Genomic DNA, 15515 nt, shown 5'->3' with positions numbered 1-15515 from the left:
GTCACGGACCCTCCGCGCGGCGATGGTGAGGTGCGCACTTGGCGCAAGCGGCTTGGCGAATGGCTCGGCTCGCGCGAGGAGGTGCGCTGGTGGCGCGCGCACGCGCAGGACGCCTTCCCCGTGACTGGCGGGGCTGAGAGGGACCCGTTAGCGGGAGCGGCGGCCCCCCGAGCGGCTCCACCCGGCCCGGCTAGGCCATGTCCAAGCGGCTGCGGAGCAGCGACGTGTGCGCCGATTGCAGCGCTCCCGGTAAGCGCCGCGGGAGACCAGGGGCGGACGACGGGCGGGCGGGGGGCCACCGCGGAGCTCGAAGGACCCAGGCGTCCGAGGGACCCAGGCACCCCAGGGCTGCCTCCCTCGTCACGGGGCTGCCGCGGGAGAGGCCGCCGGGGAAAGGGAGGGCTGCGATCTTGCTGAGGGGAGGCCCGTCTGGGGGTGTGCAGGGGGCCTCTGGGCATGTGCAGAGGGCCTCCCCTCGCAAGCGGGTGGGGGAAGGAGCAGGTGCCGAGGGGGGAGCTGTCGGGGGAGCCCCGGCACCTCTCCGCTCTGGGCTTGGGGTGTCTGTGAAAGAGGGAGAGAGGGGTTTAAAGAGGGGGCCCCCATCTCCCCTTTGCACATGGGTTTCCCTCGCCCGCCCGGGAACAAGAGGCTTTGCTGGATGGGCCCCACGAGCCTCCTGCAGGCTCTGCTCGGGTCCTTGCAAGGCGGGCTTCCCAAAGGCTTTCCCCGGCCCCGTGGGATGCAGGATGCTAGGCTAGAAAGGCCTTGGGCCTGATCCATCCACAGGTGGTTATGTTTTCCAAAATCACCAGCACCCAGCTTGGGGGCAGTTTGTGGGACACACCCTCTTCCCCCAGGGCCTTTGATGGAGATGACATTCTGGGCCCCAAACAGGAAACCAGCTGCGGAAATTGCGCATCCTGCCTTGAGTTAATTGCAGGTGGCAAGAGAATGCAACAGCCAGTTCTCAGAAACCCAGCCGGCTCTGCTTGTGGTGGCACAAGGGGCCCGAGCCTTTCCCCTGTACCTTGGATGAACGAGCCAGAATTGCCCCTGACATCAGAGCCTCGTGTGGCTACCAATGGTTGCCCCGTGGGCTGTTGTTGTGGATCTTCCTGCCACAGCGAATCTCAGGTCTGCCTCGTGGTCTGGGCACAATTCAAGGTACCGGCTCTGGACGATTTCTTCCTCCCCATTGCACCATCACGAAAGCATTACTTCAGCTCTGCCATTTGTGGGCCGAGTTCACACAGCCGAGGGCACTTGGGCATACACCACAACTGTGGCAGTCACTTCCCCCAGATCAGACAGAGGCAACTTTGGTAATCTGTGCCCCCAACTCAAAAACCCATGAGTTGTCCTTCTGTAAGTAAGTTGCCAACTTGTACTAGTTGGGGAGCCTGCCTAGCATCAAGTACAAAATATGTATACTGGCATACTGCACATAAATCCCAAATGAGAGCTCTGAGGTTAAGCGTAGATGCTCTTCTTTCTTGCAGCTTGCAATTCCACTTTGCTGCATTGTAAGTAAGTAGTTTTTAGGGTGGAGGCTGAGTTGCCGTGCTCTTGAAATGCACAGGGGACCCTAATAATTTATGTGGAAATGGGAATTGCTGGCTGTTTCAGCAGCCTTGCCCCATATCTTCCCCCACACTTAAACAAGTATGCAAGCATTTCTTCATTGTGTGCATTCTTCAGCTCTTTCAGGGAGAACTGACAATTTCCCTCTGCTGTTCTTACAACTTCTCTAATAATGATGCACCTTTGCAGTAAAGACAGTAGTGCAACAGATGTTCTATTCAGCTTCAGTTCAAGAGATCTCATGCTTTGCCAGGCACCTTCCCGTTCTGCTCCGGTTCACCAGACAGCTTGGCTTGTGACTCAAGGCCAAATCTGGCTTGATGCTTGTCATGCTTCCTGTTTTGCATGACCCTGGCATGTTCTTTGCAGCTTGTTTTAGCTCATGCCCTGGGTGCCTTCTCTGAGCTCAGTACAAATCCAGATTTCCTTCCTTGTTTGGTGATGCACAAAGTAGAGTAGTTTTTAAAATATAAAAACTGGACCTGAGAAACCCAAGCACTACCTGTGGCTGAAGTGGACGGTAGTGGAATTTCTTTGCAACCAAACTCCTGCCTCTCTCTCTTCCTATGCTAAAGGTGCCACTGTTTTTCTTTCAGACCCATGTTGGGCATCAGTTAACAGAGGAGTTCTGATTTGTGATGAATGCTGCAGTGTTCATAGGAGCCTGGGCCGGCACATCTCCCAAGTCAGGCACCTGAAACACACACCGTGGCCCACAACGCTGCTTCAGGTAACACACACTGGGCTCATCATGCCATTGAGCCTCACTGCTGCCCATGCAGATGACCACCCCTCCTGCTTAACAGCTTCCCATAGTAGTCGTGTGTGGCCCAAAGGTGGACGGGGCGGAGGAAGAGAAGAGCTCGCTTGTGTAAAGCTTCCTTGTCTTGTCCTGCGAGGCCAAGGCTTACTTGTCAGGGACAGCCAAACAAGTGGCTGTGTAAGCACTTAAATTATAGTTTGGTGCTGTGTTTGGACCAATTTGTAAAGTGGATCTGAGTTGTGCTTTTCTCTTCTGTTCCCGATTCCACTTGCTTGCAAGTAAACCTGTTTGGTTCAAATGGAGCTTAAACATCCAATTGATATGTTGCAGGTCCAGTCTTAGAGTCCTCTTTTTCTTTTTATGCACTTGTATGGGTGTGTTCCAGGGTTTTCTCTTCATATTTGTGTGTCAAAACTGCTTTATTGCAGAGAGTGCCTTGTTCTTCATAAGCCTCCGCCTTTCCTCCAGTAAACGTCCTTGCTGTTGAAGCAACTCTTTTATCTGTGGGCCTGTTCAGTGGCAACACCCTCCTGCTTCTGGGACTCCTATGGGAGGACAGGATGCTGGGCTAGATGAGCTCTCTTTGGTCTGGTCCAGTAGCCAGGCTCTTATGGGGAGAGCTGGAAAACACTGACCTATGGAATGCATATCACAACCAAATGCTTTCTCCCAATTTAATGATTCTGTTTGTCAACATTCCCTAACCTTTTGCTTTTGGTGCTTTTTAATGTTTTATAATGTAACTGCAGTTGTATGGGGGGAGTGGGGGGGATGCCTGCAAAAAGGCTGTTTTCCCCCTTCCACAGCTGGCAATATAAAATCAGAAGGCTTGTGGTTGTTTCTTTAAAAAGCATCCTGCCAAGTGTTTTGGGGCCACATAAAACAGTAGCTAATTAGACATAGGTTCCTTTACTGAAAATAGTTTAGCAGGCAAAGGAGGAAAAAACTCCAGGAAACGTCTTGAGCTTATCGGTTATTTCATTTATGGTTTGATTGATTCTGGTGTTGTGTGTTAAAACAGCTCTGGGTTTAGTTTTTTTTAACAATCAAGCATTATGTAAATTTTAATAAATAAAATAATTTTTTGAAGAAGTAATGAAATGAGACACAAATGGCAAAAAGACAGAATATTGTGGATCAATGCACATTGCTGAATGTTTCCAGAGATTGACTATGCAGCAGACTTCAAAACTGGTCTGGGGCCCTTTGAAATGCTGAAGTGGATGTTTTTTGCGCATTAAACCCAATACTCTAACCCTTAACTTTATTCTAAAGGTCAACAAAACTTTGAGCAGAGCCTTGAGAAGGGCTGTTTCTGTAATAAATGCTGGTGCATTATAGAACGTTTGCAGAGTACACCTGCAGAGCTCCATGCCAGCAACAGGACAACTGTCACCTAGCGTCTAAGTTGCTCTGGACAAGAGGAAGACACCAACTCCATGCTTTGTATTCTGCTTTGTTTTTTGCAGATGTTGGAAACCTTGTACAGTAATGGGGCTAACTCCATCTGGGAACATTCATTGCTGGATCCTGCATCTGTCATGAGCGGAAGGCGCAAAGCAAACCCCCAGGACAAAGTTCAGTAAGTTGGATTGGGGCAGGCGGGTGGGGGGGAGCAATGCCTCTATCTTCCCTAGAGGGCCAAAGGGGCAAACCCACGGCAACCTCCAACAAACCATGGCCAGGGCTGGAGCCGATGTGAGCCAATCCTGATCCTGCCTCCCACATTGCCCAAGCAGAGGAAAACACTCTTGGTGGCAGATGTGACTAAAATGGAGAAAGCCTCTTTATTCAGAGAGCTATTTGGGGGTGGGCGTTGGAGGAGCACACCGGATCAAAATGTCAGAAGTGTGGCTGAGTCCATGGCCTCCTGCTGCTGGAGGAGCACAATTGGGATGCTTGTTTCAAATCAGCATGTGAAATTCAGACCACCTCTGTGGTCTCCTGGGCCATGGCATCTCTTGCATGGCATGCTTCCTCTCCCCATCAAATGCAATTTTTTCTCGCCATCCTTCGCCAATGGGGACATTGAGTATTTTTATAGAAAGTGAATTATTTTTTAAATATTATTGCATTGTTGTTGTTGTTGTTGTTGTTGTTGTTGTTGTATCTCACCCATCTGACAGGTTTCCCCAGCCACTCTGGGCAGCTTCCAGCATATATAAAAACATAATAAAACATTACACATTAAAAGGCTTCCCTATTCAGGGCTGCCTTCAAATGTCTTCTAAAGGTTATATAGTTACTCATCTTCTTGACATCTGATGGGAGGGCATTCCACAAGGTGGGTGCTACTACTGAGAAGGCCCTCTGCAAGTGTTCATCTTACCCACAGGATTACGGCCTTAGTTTCAAGCTAAAGGTGCTTAATTAGGGATCACAGGCGCAACTACTGGGTAAAAGGCATTGGGAGCAAGACTTTGTCAAAAGCCTTACTGAAATCAAAATACATTACATCCACAGCATTACCCTGTTCCACCAAGCTTGTAACTATCCAAAAGTAGATCTCACTCATGAGACGTTTTAATGCTCTTCTGTGGTGTAGTTCCTTTTCCTTTTGACTCACTTGTAGCCCCAATAAAGCGGAATTCATCAGAGCAAAGTATCAGATGCTGGCCTTTGTTCATCGCTTACCATGTCGGGATGATGACAGTGTGACTGCCAAAGACCTTAGTAAGGTAAGATTCCCTCTCATGAAGACCTCTGAGTTTGGATCAGGCTGAAGGCCCATCTAGTCCAACATTCTGTACTCACTAGATGCCCACTTTATGGGTAGGTAGCTGATCAGGATGTGTTCCATCCACAATATTTAGCTGCCCCCCTGACACTTTGGGGGGAAAGGTATGATTGAGTCCTAAATGCTTCAGAGGCCACTCTGTGTCAAAATCCAAATTCTGATTCAGAAAAAAGAAACTTAATATTTCCTTTTTTTACTAATGAGGAATTGAAAAAATAACTTCATTTTTTACAGAAATGGATGAAATTTACAGGCATAGTAGCCCCTCCTGATTGGATAAAGGACTACCAAATTAGACACAAAAAGGTTTAGGATTCCCCCCCCCCCACTGGGCTCATCTGTAAAATTCATCCCTTCTACCCCCCAAAAGGAAATCATCAATACTTAAAAAAAGAAAAAAGAAAATATTTCTGCAGAAATGGACTAACTTTTCAGGCAGGGTAGCCCCTTCTGTGTGTTTACAGTTTGGGGGTAGTTAAAAATGATTCATTTAATTGTTTTATAAACAACTTGTATGAAAAAAAGGGTACATCAAAGGTGAGAAATTTGCCAAATAACAGACAAATCAGCCCAGGGATTTTAGTGCTTGGTGTCTTTGAAGTTGATTTTGAGCAGGGGGAGAACTAGAAAGGATTTGCTTCCTTCCCTGTGATATATTGTGGGCAACAGTTCCATTATGAAATCTTAGAGGTGTCCCTTGGAAAAATAACCTGCAAAATTTTGGAAGGTAAGATGTAGGGGCCAGAGGGTTACAGTGAATGAAAACTAAGAAACACAGCTTCAGGCTTGTATTCTGCTCAGTGACATCAGTTAAATCTTAAGTGTGAAGCTGATCTGAGTGGATGTTTTTATGAGAGACAGAGAAACATCTGTCACTCCCTCCACACCAGCCTTCCCCAGCAGAGAGCCCTCCAGGTGTTTTGGGCTGCAGCTGGGATGGACGGGTGTTGGAGGCCCCAGGTCACCTGGAGAGCTGCAGGTCAGGGGAGGTTGCTCCACTCCGTCTGCCATTTGATAAACCTTTTTCATGTCTCCACACCTTATTTGTCGGTTGTAGCTGGCAGGTGGCTAGAGGCCAGCCTCGGCGTCCCCCAAAGCAAGCCCCTCTGGGAATCCCTGGAAGGAGTTTCTGGGACTGTCAGCACAGGTTTCTCAGCTGCGGTGAGGCAAGAGAAAATTCTCTGCTGACCTCTCTCTCTCCCTTTCAGCAACTCCACTCGAGCGTCAGGACGGGGAACCTGGAGACCTGTTTGCGGCTTCTCTCTCTGGGTGCCCAGGCCAACTTCTTCCATCCAGTAAGAGAAGGCCTTTCCATGAGCTTGGCCATCATTGCTTTGGGCTGGTCTGAAGCAGCTTCTCAGCAAATGCCTGTTAACTCCCCTTTGCAGGAGAAAGGGAACACCCCGCTGCACGTAGCTGCCAAGACGGGTCAGATTTTACAAGCGGAGTTGTTGGCGGTGTATGGGGCTGATCCTGGCACACAGGACTCCAGTGGGAAGACGCCTATTGACTATGCAAAGTGAGCCATTTCAAGCTTGGGGTGGGGGTATTGTTGGCAGGAAAAAAAACTAAGAGCAAGTTCCCAAATCCCTTTTGGAGTGGGTGGGAGATGGACCAAACCTCCTTACTATTGAATTTTGCTGTTTAGTGACATGAAAAACTTTCTCACTGTATCCCTTCCTCTGTTTCTGAGGCAACGGAGGATCTCTGCAGCTAGGTTAGAAGGAAGAGCTCTATGTGCTGTGGGATGCTTTCACCCAGTTAAAATAAGGCATGGTGGCTTTCAGTGCCGTATTTTAGATAGCAAACCTGTGCAGTACAGTGGTACCTTGGGTTAAGAACTTAATTCATTCCGGAGGTCCGTTCTTAACCTGAAACTGTTCTTAACCTGAAGCACCACTTTAGCTAATGGGCCTCCTGCTGCTGCTGTGCTGCCGTCATGCGATTTCTGTTCTCACCCTGAAGCAAAGTTCTTAACCCAAGGTACTATTTCTGGGTTAGCAGAGTCTGTAACCTGAAGCGTCTGTAACCCGAGGTACTACTGTAGTATATTTCACTCACTCTGTGAGTAGGATTGCAGCCTCAGAAGTCACCTGCAACAGATGTTTATTTTTGTTCTTACTGATGTTTTCAACTCAACAGTAGTGATTTCTGAATGAATCTCCCACCCACCTTTTGCCCAATAGGCAAGGAGGGCACCATGAGCTGGCAGAACGCCTTGCGGAAATCCAGTACGAGCTCACGGACAGGCTGGCATTCTATCTTTGTGGCAGAAAACCTGGTAAGGGTCTGACTAGGTTTATTTCATGTTACTGTGGTTATTTCATTTCCCCCCATAAAATTTGTATATCGGTTGATTGCTAAAAATAAACAAACTTCAGAGTAGTGTCTCATACCCTCCAACATTTCTCTGATGAAAATAGGGATGTCCCATTCCATAATGATAATTTTACTCTTTATATCCCAGCACATCTGACTGGGTTGCTGCAGCCACTCTGGGCAGCTTCCAACATCTATAAAAACATAATAAAACATTAAACATTATAAGAAAAAACCCTTCCCTATACAAGATTGCCTTCAGACGGCTCCGGGGTTGGATAACTTCATACTCACCACCCTTTCCCCAATGAAAATAGGGACGTCCTTAGGAAATGTGGGGCATTCTGGGATCAAATCAGAAACCAGAAGAACTTCTCTAAATCAGGGACACCCCTGGAAAATAGGGACGCTTGGAGGGTCTGGTGTCTGTTTGTAGAATAAGAGTAAGAGTAAAAAAGAAAAAGACAATAACATTATCAGTAAAAACAGTTCAAAAAAGCTGTTAAAACATCCAAAAACTTAAAAGTCAGTGATAAGCTAAAAATGGATTAAAACCCATGTCAACATTCTCCATATCTGAGAAGGCTTGTCAAAGCCAAAATGTTTTTAGCAGGTGCCAAAAAGAGTGCAGTGGAGGTGCCTGCCTGATGTCAACAGGCAGGGAGTTCCAAAGTGTAGGTGCTGCCACACTAAAAGATTTCTTGCTAAGGCAGAACAATAATTAGGTGGCCCCTGTAACTGTGCTGGTTTTGTTGATGGAATCAGTTGAGGGGCAGATCTGGGGTCACTTTATGTACTGTTAGTAACACCTTGAAGATGGCTCACTAGCAAGTGGGCAGCATCTGCAAGTCCCTGAGCAGAGGTAGTCTTATGTTCTATCCTGCTTTGCTTCTAGAGAGCTCAGAGTGGAGTCCATGGCTCATGCATCCCCCCGCATCTACTTGTTTGAGAAGTGGTCCAGCAGGAATGGGGGGGGGCACATATGTTCATCCTGGGTCGCCATTATCTTTTAACCCCACATGGACTGACATGACTTCTGTAGCTCAAGGGAGGAGAGACTTTAGACTTGCAGGAACTACTTGACTTTTCCCTAGAACTGCAGTCTGGTATAAAATATGTATTCTGATCCCAGGAATTTGTTTGGAGTACCAGAACTGAGGTGAGCTCACATTCCTTTCACACAGAAATCCACACCTGGTGACAACCCAGCTTCATTCATTTCTACTTTGGGTGTGGGAGGGGTCATTCTGTTGCTGCTATAAACAGATGGGAGTCAGAAACCCTTACTGATCTACTGCAGGAGATCCAGATCTGCTTCTGCCTGTCCTAGCCCTGCCAGAATGCAGGCCTCAGACCTCTCCAGTTCATGCAGGCACTGAAAAGGCTGCTCAGCTGAATCAAGTCGTGGCTTGTGGAGAACTGTGGGTTGAGATAATGACATGATCCTTTCTCGCACCTAATGCTCTTTTGAAACTTCATTTTCAGATCACAAAAGTGGACAACATTTTATTATACCTCAAATGGCAGACAGGTAAGAATGCAGACTAAGCACTAATAATATGTGGTAATAGTATTGTTGGCCAAATCAAATGACAGTCGTAGATTCGTTTGATTGTCAAGAGTGATGTGCGCTCAAGCTTTGCTTTTTGTCTTCCTTCTCCTTGCAACCTCTCCTTGTCTTCTGTTAATTGATTGAGGTGCCTAAAGTCTTTTCTGATTGGTGGGGCAGATGTTGATAAATAAGGCAATAACATTAATAAATTTAATTGATATTTTTTCTCCTGCTGCGGTCCCTTGGGGATTAAGACGGCTGTAAGTAGTTCAGTAGTTTAATTTACCAATTAACTCTGCTATGTGAGGGTTGAAAATTAGGTACTTATCACAAAACACACTGATAACTCAGCTGTGCACTAGAAAGTGTGGACAATAAGTGTGGGTTGGTTGTTTCATTTCTGCGTATTATGTGACCTATTTTTGCAGAAGTTGTTAAACTGAGGGTCTGTGTTCTGGCCAGCGCACCCTTTTGAGATAAGCCTTTCATCTCAGAAAGATTTATCTCAAAAGATTACTCAGGACAGGGCTTTGAGTGTGGCTGCCCCTGTTCTGTGGAATAACATCCTGCCCCTTATCTGGACCCTCCGGAAATAGTTGAAGACATTTTTGTTCCAACATACCTTCCTAGCTGGACAATTGGGTCTTTGCCATGAATGTCTAGTCTGTATGGTTTTAGGTTTGTTTTAAGTGTATCTGGGTGTTTTTGGGTTGGGGAGGTTGTGTGTGTGTGTTTAAATTGTTTTTTCCTGCTCCCCTCCCTCTGTTTTTTTTATTGTACATCACCTTGAGATGATTCTGTTGAAGGCGATCAATACATTTAGATGGTGACTGATAATATATCCAGTGCTTTGGGGGGGCGCAGGGGTACACATACCCCTAAACCTTTTGTGAATCTTTGTACTTTTGTCCATTTACTGTATTTATTTTCCCTGATTTGAACTATAAAATGGTGATTTTCTTGAGTTAAAATGAGAGTACCCCTAAACATTTTTTTAGGGGGAAAAGCCCTGAATATACCTTTAGGTTATCTCTCAGGGCGTGTGTAATTAAGTTTATATCAGTCTATAGGCTGACATTCTAGCAGAAACTGTCCACAAGCCTGCCTGCTATGAGAAGCAGATAGATAGATAGATTAGATAGATAGATAGATTAGATAGATGATAGATAGATAGATAGATAGATAGATAGATGATATAAAAGCATCAAGCAGCACTTCACACAAGCTTTCTCTGGATCCCTTTTAGAATTCGGTTAATCACTTAAATAACATACATGTTACTGTGATTAACAAAACAGGTTTTACATTTATGTGGCAAACCATTTCCCCTTCCTTCTTCATTAGCTGCTGTGATAAAAAATGAAATGATGCAGTATAAAGCAAGAGGACTAAACTACAACTGTGTCTGCATTCTTGGTCAAGGAATGACAGGCGCGTAACTTTAATTTTCACCCCTCTTTGTTTATTCCTTGCCTAGTGGTGCTTCCAAGGTTCAGGTGTCAATAAATACAGTGATCACTTCTTTCTTTCATAGCAGTTTAGATTTGTCAGAACTGGCCAAAGCAGCCAAGAGGAAGCTTCAGTCGGTGAGTAACATTTTCTCTCTGCTTCCCCGCCCTCAGCTTTGGCTTTCAGGGAGGAGGCTTGGACCCTGGGTGGGACTGGGGAGGGTGCAGAGGGTGGGTTGGATACAGAGGGAGTACAGCTTACCGGGAGTCTTGAGTGCGGAAAGCAACAGGGACGAAGGAACAAGCCTTAGGGGCTTTTTTAGATTTTTAGATTTTTATATCCTTCACTTTAAAGAGTGTGTTGCTGGTGTTAAACTCCTGGGAGTAGCCAGCAGCAACTCGAGGAGCATTTGGCCCTTGCTGAGGTGCCAATGGATTGACTGCTGGAAGTCGGCAGCCCTTGCTGGCTGAGTGGAGATTATGCCACACTGAGTTTGTACCACATTGTCCCTCATCTGCCCCACTGCCCGTTTGCATGCTCTAAAGAGCCACCATCCTGCCACGGACTTGATGTCAATAGAATTGCCCCAGACACCCATTGGCTTCCCCTTGTTTGAGTGGGCCAGGGTCTCCCCATTCCACCCCAGAGCCCACCAAGCCCAGCTTTGAAGGGGCTGGTGGCAGAAGAGCAGAATGTGTGTTTCAGTGCTGGGGGGGGGCGGCAATGCTGGGGAAATGCTGTGGGCTTCATGAGGAGGGTTTCCTGGTAGGGCATCTGGTGGCTGCTGTGAGAAGCCTGGCTAGATAGATGGAATTTAAGTTGATCCACTGTCCAGGAGGCAAGCAGGGGTCCCTTAGGTTCTGAATGTCGGGAAAATAAAAAGCACACCTTTGCCTCTCACTCCCAGGAGGGGGCTTTACCATAGAGAGTCGTGCTTAACTTTCCCTCCCCTCCTCTCCAGCTGAGCAATCACTTGTTTGAAGAGCTCGCCATGGATGTCTATGACGAGGTGGACAGGCGGGAGACAGACGCAGGTGACCTTCTGTTGCGGGACTTTTGGGTGCTGGAGGGCGGCTGGGTGGGTGGGTGCCATGCCGCAGCACAGGGGCCCTGCGTGAGGCCAGAATGAGCCTCCTCAGCAAAACGCTGCATTGCAGCAAAGGGCTCCTGCCCCTGGAAGGTGCCAAGTCCTCTCTACTCTTCTTGCCCCGTACTGCAATTTCCCCTCCTGAGTAGCTCTACGTCACAGGGATGTGATGGCCTGGGGTGTCAGCCTTGGCAGCTGCTGTGGGCCTTCCCTAGTCTGGGGCCCTGCAGGTGTTTGGGGAGTTGTAGTCCAAGGGCTGGACAAGGCTGATTATAGCCCACAACCCAAGCCTTGGTTTTTGCTTTAGAGTGAAATTGTGTTTGACCCGGAAACTACAACTAATCCAGAATGCGGCAGCTAGACTGGTGACTGGGAGCGGCCGCCGAGACCATATAACACCAGTCTTGAAAGAACTACACTGGCTCTCAGTACGTTTCCGAGCACAATTCAAAGTGTTGGTGCTGACCTTTAAAGCCCTTGGTCCAGTATACCTGAAGGAGCGTCTCCACCTCCATCGTTGTGCGCGGACACTGAGGTCCAGCGCCGAGGGCCTTCTGGTGGTTCCCTCGCTACGAGAAGCCAAGTTACAGGGAACCAGGCAGAGGGCATTCTTGGTAGTGGCGCCTGCCCTGTGGAATGCCCTCCCACCAGATGTCAAAGAGAAAAATAACTACCAAACTTTTAAATGACATCTGAAGGCAGCCCTGTTTAGGGAAGCTTTTAATGTTTAATAGGTTTTTGTATTTTAGTGTTTTGTTGGAAGCCACCCAGAGTGGCTGGGGAAACCCAGCCAGATGGGCAGGGTATAAATAATAATAATTGTTGTTGTTGTTGTTGTTGTTGTTGTTGTTGTTGTTGTTGTTGAAATTTGTGTGTCTTATTATGGGGGGAAAGCTCATTTGCCCAGAGGGCTTCATTTGGGACAAGGACTGGGCTCTAGGACATGTGTCCAGTGCTTTGACTTCAGGTGTGGGAGGTTTATGAGGGAGGGAGCCCCCATTGTCTGCCACTGATTCCCAGCCAATGCCCGAGCATGGAGAGACTGTGGGCCTCAGGATGTTGTTGGGCTTCAACTCTCAGCAATCTGCATGGCTGACGGTCCGGGATTATGGGGCTGGAGGCCAGCAATACCTGGAGAGCCACAACAAGTCACTCATCTTTTATGTAGAAACCTAAGCAAAGCTAACCCTGGCTTTCCTCTCTCTGTCCCTTGAAATAGTGTGGCTTGCCACTCAGAACCACAGCACGCTGGTCACCGAGACAACGGTGGTCCCTTTTCTCCCCGTCAATCCCGAGTACTCCTCAACAAGGAACCAGGTATGTTACTCATGCCCTTTCTCTGTCATCTGAGGAGGAAACTTATTCCCAAGCCCTAAACACAAGCAAAGGATTTTCCATCTATCAGATTTCTACCTTTGTGGAAAAATTCAGAAGTGGATTGCTGGAATTCACCGTATGTGGAGGCTTTCTGGGATCTGGTTTGGAATCTTCTGCTGGTGCAGAATGCGATTGGCAAACTGCTGAGCAGGGAGCTTCCGGTCAAGAACATGGAGCACCAGGGTTAAAGCAGCTTCACTGGCAGCCCATCTGCTTCCAAGCCCAGGTTCAAGGTTCTGGCACTGATTTGCAAAGCCCCATACAACTTTGGCCCAGGAAACCTCAGGGATGGCCTGAACCCTTGTATCCCAGCTTAGTCACTGAAATCCTCTGCGGCAGCAGCTGTTGATTGTTCCCTGAGTTGGTGAGGCTCATTTGACAACAGTGAGAAAATGAGCCTGAGGAACCCTCTGCCACTAGAGATTCACCAGGTGCCTTCTGTGCCAACTTTTAAATGCCTGCTGAAAATTGTTCTGTTCTGCCAGGACTATGCAGGCAGTTAACTATACATCCTTCCACAATGGTTAACTGTTGTCTGGTTTGGGGTTTTTTGTAAATAATTTTTATTCATTTTCCTATTAAAAAACATTCATATTAGTAACAAATCAAACCAAATCTTTCCACATTCAAAAACAAAAAGCAATATAGCCAATTATATAATCTAAATTAATTAATTTCAATGGGACTTCCCGTGTTCTGGATTTCAAAAGCCAAATATCCATCCTTTATCTTTCAGCTATCTTCTCTATTACTTCACAGTTTTCCAATCCTGATATTAACAATCTCCTCTCTCTCTCAGTCAGTTGCTGGTATAACTGACTGTCTTGTTTTATTTGACCATTCATTATTTCTGTAATCACGCAGGGGGCTTTTCCCACATTGTTCTTAGTTTTAATATTTTGAAGCACAGTCCACTTGGATGGGCCCTTCTTTTTCTGCTGATTGTTGTTCTAATAGGCTCTGGGCTTCCATCCAAGGTTGAAATTAATTAGCGACTTCTCACTGTCTTTGATCTTTGATGTTTCAAATGTACTGTAGAGATGTACTTGGCAATCAGTAAGTCACACAAAGATTGTTTCGGTTTCCTCATAAAAGCACACGCCAGCTCTCTGGGGCCCTTGGACAGCTGGCAGGCATCCAGAGTTCACTGCCACTCTTTTCTCAAACTGTAATGTTCTATGCAAGCAAATGTGTCCTCTGTAAAGTACACCCCTTTTGCAATTCCAATAAAAAAAATCTCCAATCTCCCGCCATTGAAGGAGGTTTTTTCTGATCATATCCTTTTTCTTACTGCATCAGAGCTTTTACCATTGCCATCTTCCTCCTTAGCCCAAGCTGTTCTGATCATATCTGATCTTGCTCTGCCAATTTTGATCAGGGCTCTCTGCCAAGGACTGCGATGAGTCAATAAGTCCAATTATTTTACTACTCCTGCGTTTCCTTCGGGTAATTAATTATTTCTTGGTGGGGTTCGCCAAATCATGAAATAGTAAATATAACAAATACAAAAGTACGGCAGCCGCTCACCTCATTCATCAAAACGACAAGAAAGGAGTCTTTTTGAAGTCCGAAACTTGACCTCCAACGACTGTGTAGTTTAGCAGATTTTTCTTTTAACTCTTTCCATCTAGAACATGCCTGGTTTTTTGCCAAATCTTTTAATTGTTAGGAAACAGGGACTCCCAGCTGACGAGACTGACTTTGGAGAGTTGCCAAATTCGTGCCTCGGACATCACCCGGGGTCCCTGCCTCCGCATCTTGCTGCGGAGCGCAGATAACGGACTGCAGGTGGCACAGCTCCCCCCTTACCTGGGGGGGTGGCCAGGGTTAATTACCCTCATTTAACGCCGAATTACTGACATGACTGGCTGTCCGATCTCTTGGGAGGCCACCATATCTGTTTTTAACCTTTTAAAGGTTTTTCTTACATGATTTTATTGCTGTAAGCCATGTATGTGGTGTGTGTGTGTGTGTGTGTGTGTGTGTGTGTGTACGTATATGTGTGCCCATGCCCACACATATCTGATACAGCTGTATACAAATATCTGTATGAATAAATAAACAAACTGTGCATCTTGGTTCTGAATACTGAACCTGTTGCTGATATTATCTTGGGAACAAGGAGATGCTGAGAGCTCTGAGCTTTCCTTCTGCTGGAAATGGATTTTTCCAGAAAGCCTGGGAAGGCATGAATCTGTATAGGAGGCGAAGGATCTGCTTTCTGTTCCTGCTTCTCTGGCTGCTTTCTTCTATTGCCTTGCAAGCTCCTCCAGCTCCTCTGAGGCCTTGTCTTGCCTCTTGTCTTTCAGGGAAGGCAAAAGCTGGCTCGCTTTAACGCCCATGAATTTGCAACACTTGTCATAGACATTCTTGGGGATGCCAAGCGAAGGCAGCAAGGGAACCCTGTCCCAAGTTCCAGAGGTGAGTCCCTGTTTGGACAACTGGCTGACTTGAGTTTTCAGGACAGATAAAGGGACGTCCTTCTTCATGCAGCACTATGGGACTCGCTTCCACAGGAGGCAATGATGGCCTCCAGCTTGGATGGCTTTTAAAAAGGGTTGGACAAACTCCTGGAGGAGATAAGGGCTATTGATGGCTACTAACCCTAATGCCTCTGTTCTGCCGCCACAGTCAGAGGCAGCAGTGCTTC

General features: G+C 47.0%; 1 protein-coding gene across 11 annotated transcripts in view; it reads left to right on the top strand.

Moving 5' to 3' along the window:
- GIT2 (GIT ArfGAP 2) overlaps positions 1 to 15515 on the top strand; it is a 33039-nt gene continuing 17524 nt past the window's right edge. For 6 of the 11 annotated variants that reach the window (XM_083583837.1, XM_083583843.1, XM_083583845.1 and 3 more), the window contains exons 1-12: positions 1 to 249; positions 2178 to 2311; positions 3814 to 3926; positions 4917 to 5022; positions 6290 to 6376; positions 6470 to 6600; positions 7268 to 7362; positions 8886 to 8931; positions 10487 to 10538; positions 11363 to 11435; positions 12708 to 12805; positions 15175 to 15286. In XM_083583837.1, the coding sequence (XP_083439963.1) occupies positions 198 to 249; positions 2178 to 2311; positions 3814 to 3926; positions 4917 to 5022; positions 6290 to 6376; positions 6470 to 6600; positions 7268 to 7362; positions 8886 to 8931; positions 10487 to 10538; positions 11363 to 11435; positions 12708 to 12805; positions 15175 to 15286 (1099 nt within the window). In that variant the 5' untranslated portion in view covers positions 1 to 197. The remainder of the gene's footprint in view (positions 250 to 2177; positions 2312 to 3813; positions 3927 to 4916; positions 5023 to 6289; positions 6377 to 6469; positions 6601 to 7267; positions 7363 to 8885; positions 8932 to 10486; positions 10539 to 11362; positions 11436 to 12707; positions 12806 to 15174; positions 15287 to 15515) is intronic. The other 5 variants (XM_083583838.1, XM_083583844.1, XM_083583846.1 and 2 more) reach the window with 1 other exon arrangement.

Source organism: Podarcis filfolensis (assembly GCF_964270895.1).
Source record: "Podarcis filfolensis genome assembly, chromosome: 13".
Classification (NCBI taxonomy): domain Eukaryota; kingdom Metazoa; phylum Chordata; class Lepidosauria; order Squamata; family Lacertidae; genus Podarcis; species Podarcis filfolensis.
This window is presented reverse-complemented; position numbering and strand designations above follow the sequence as displayed.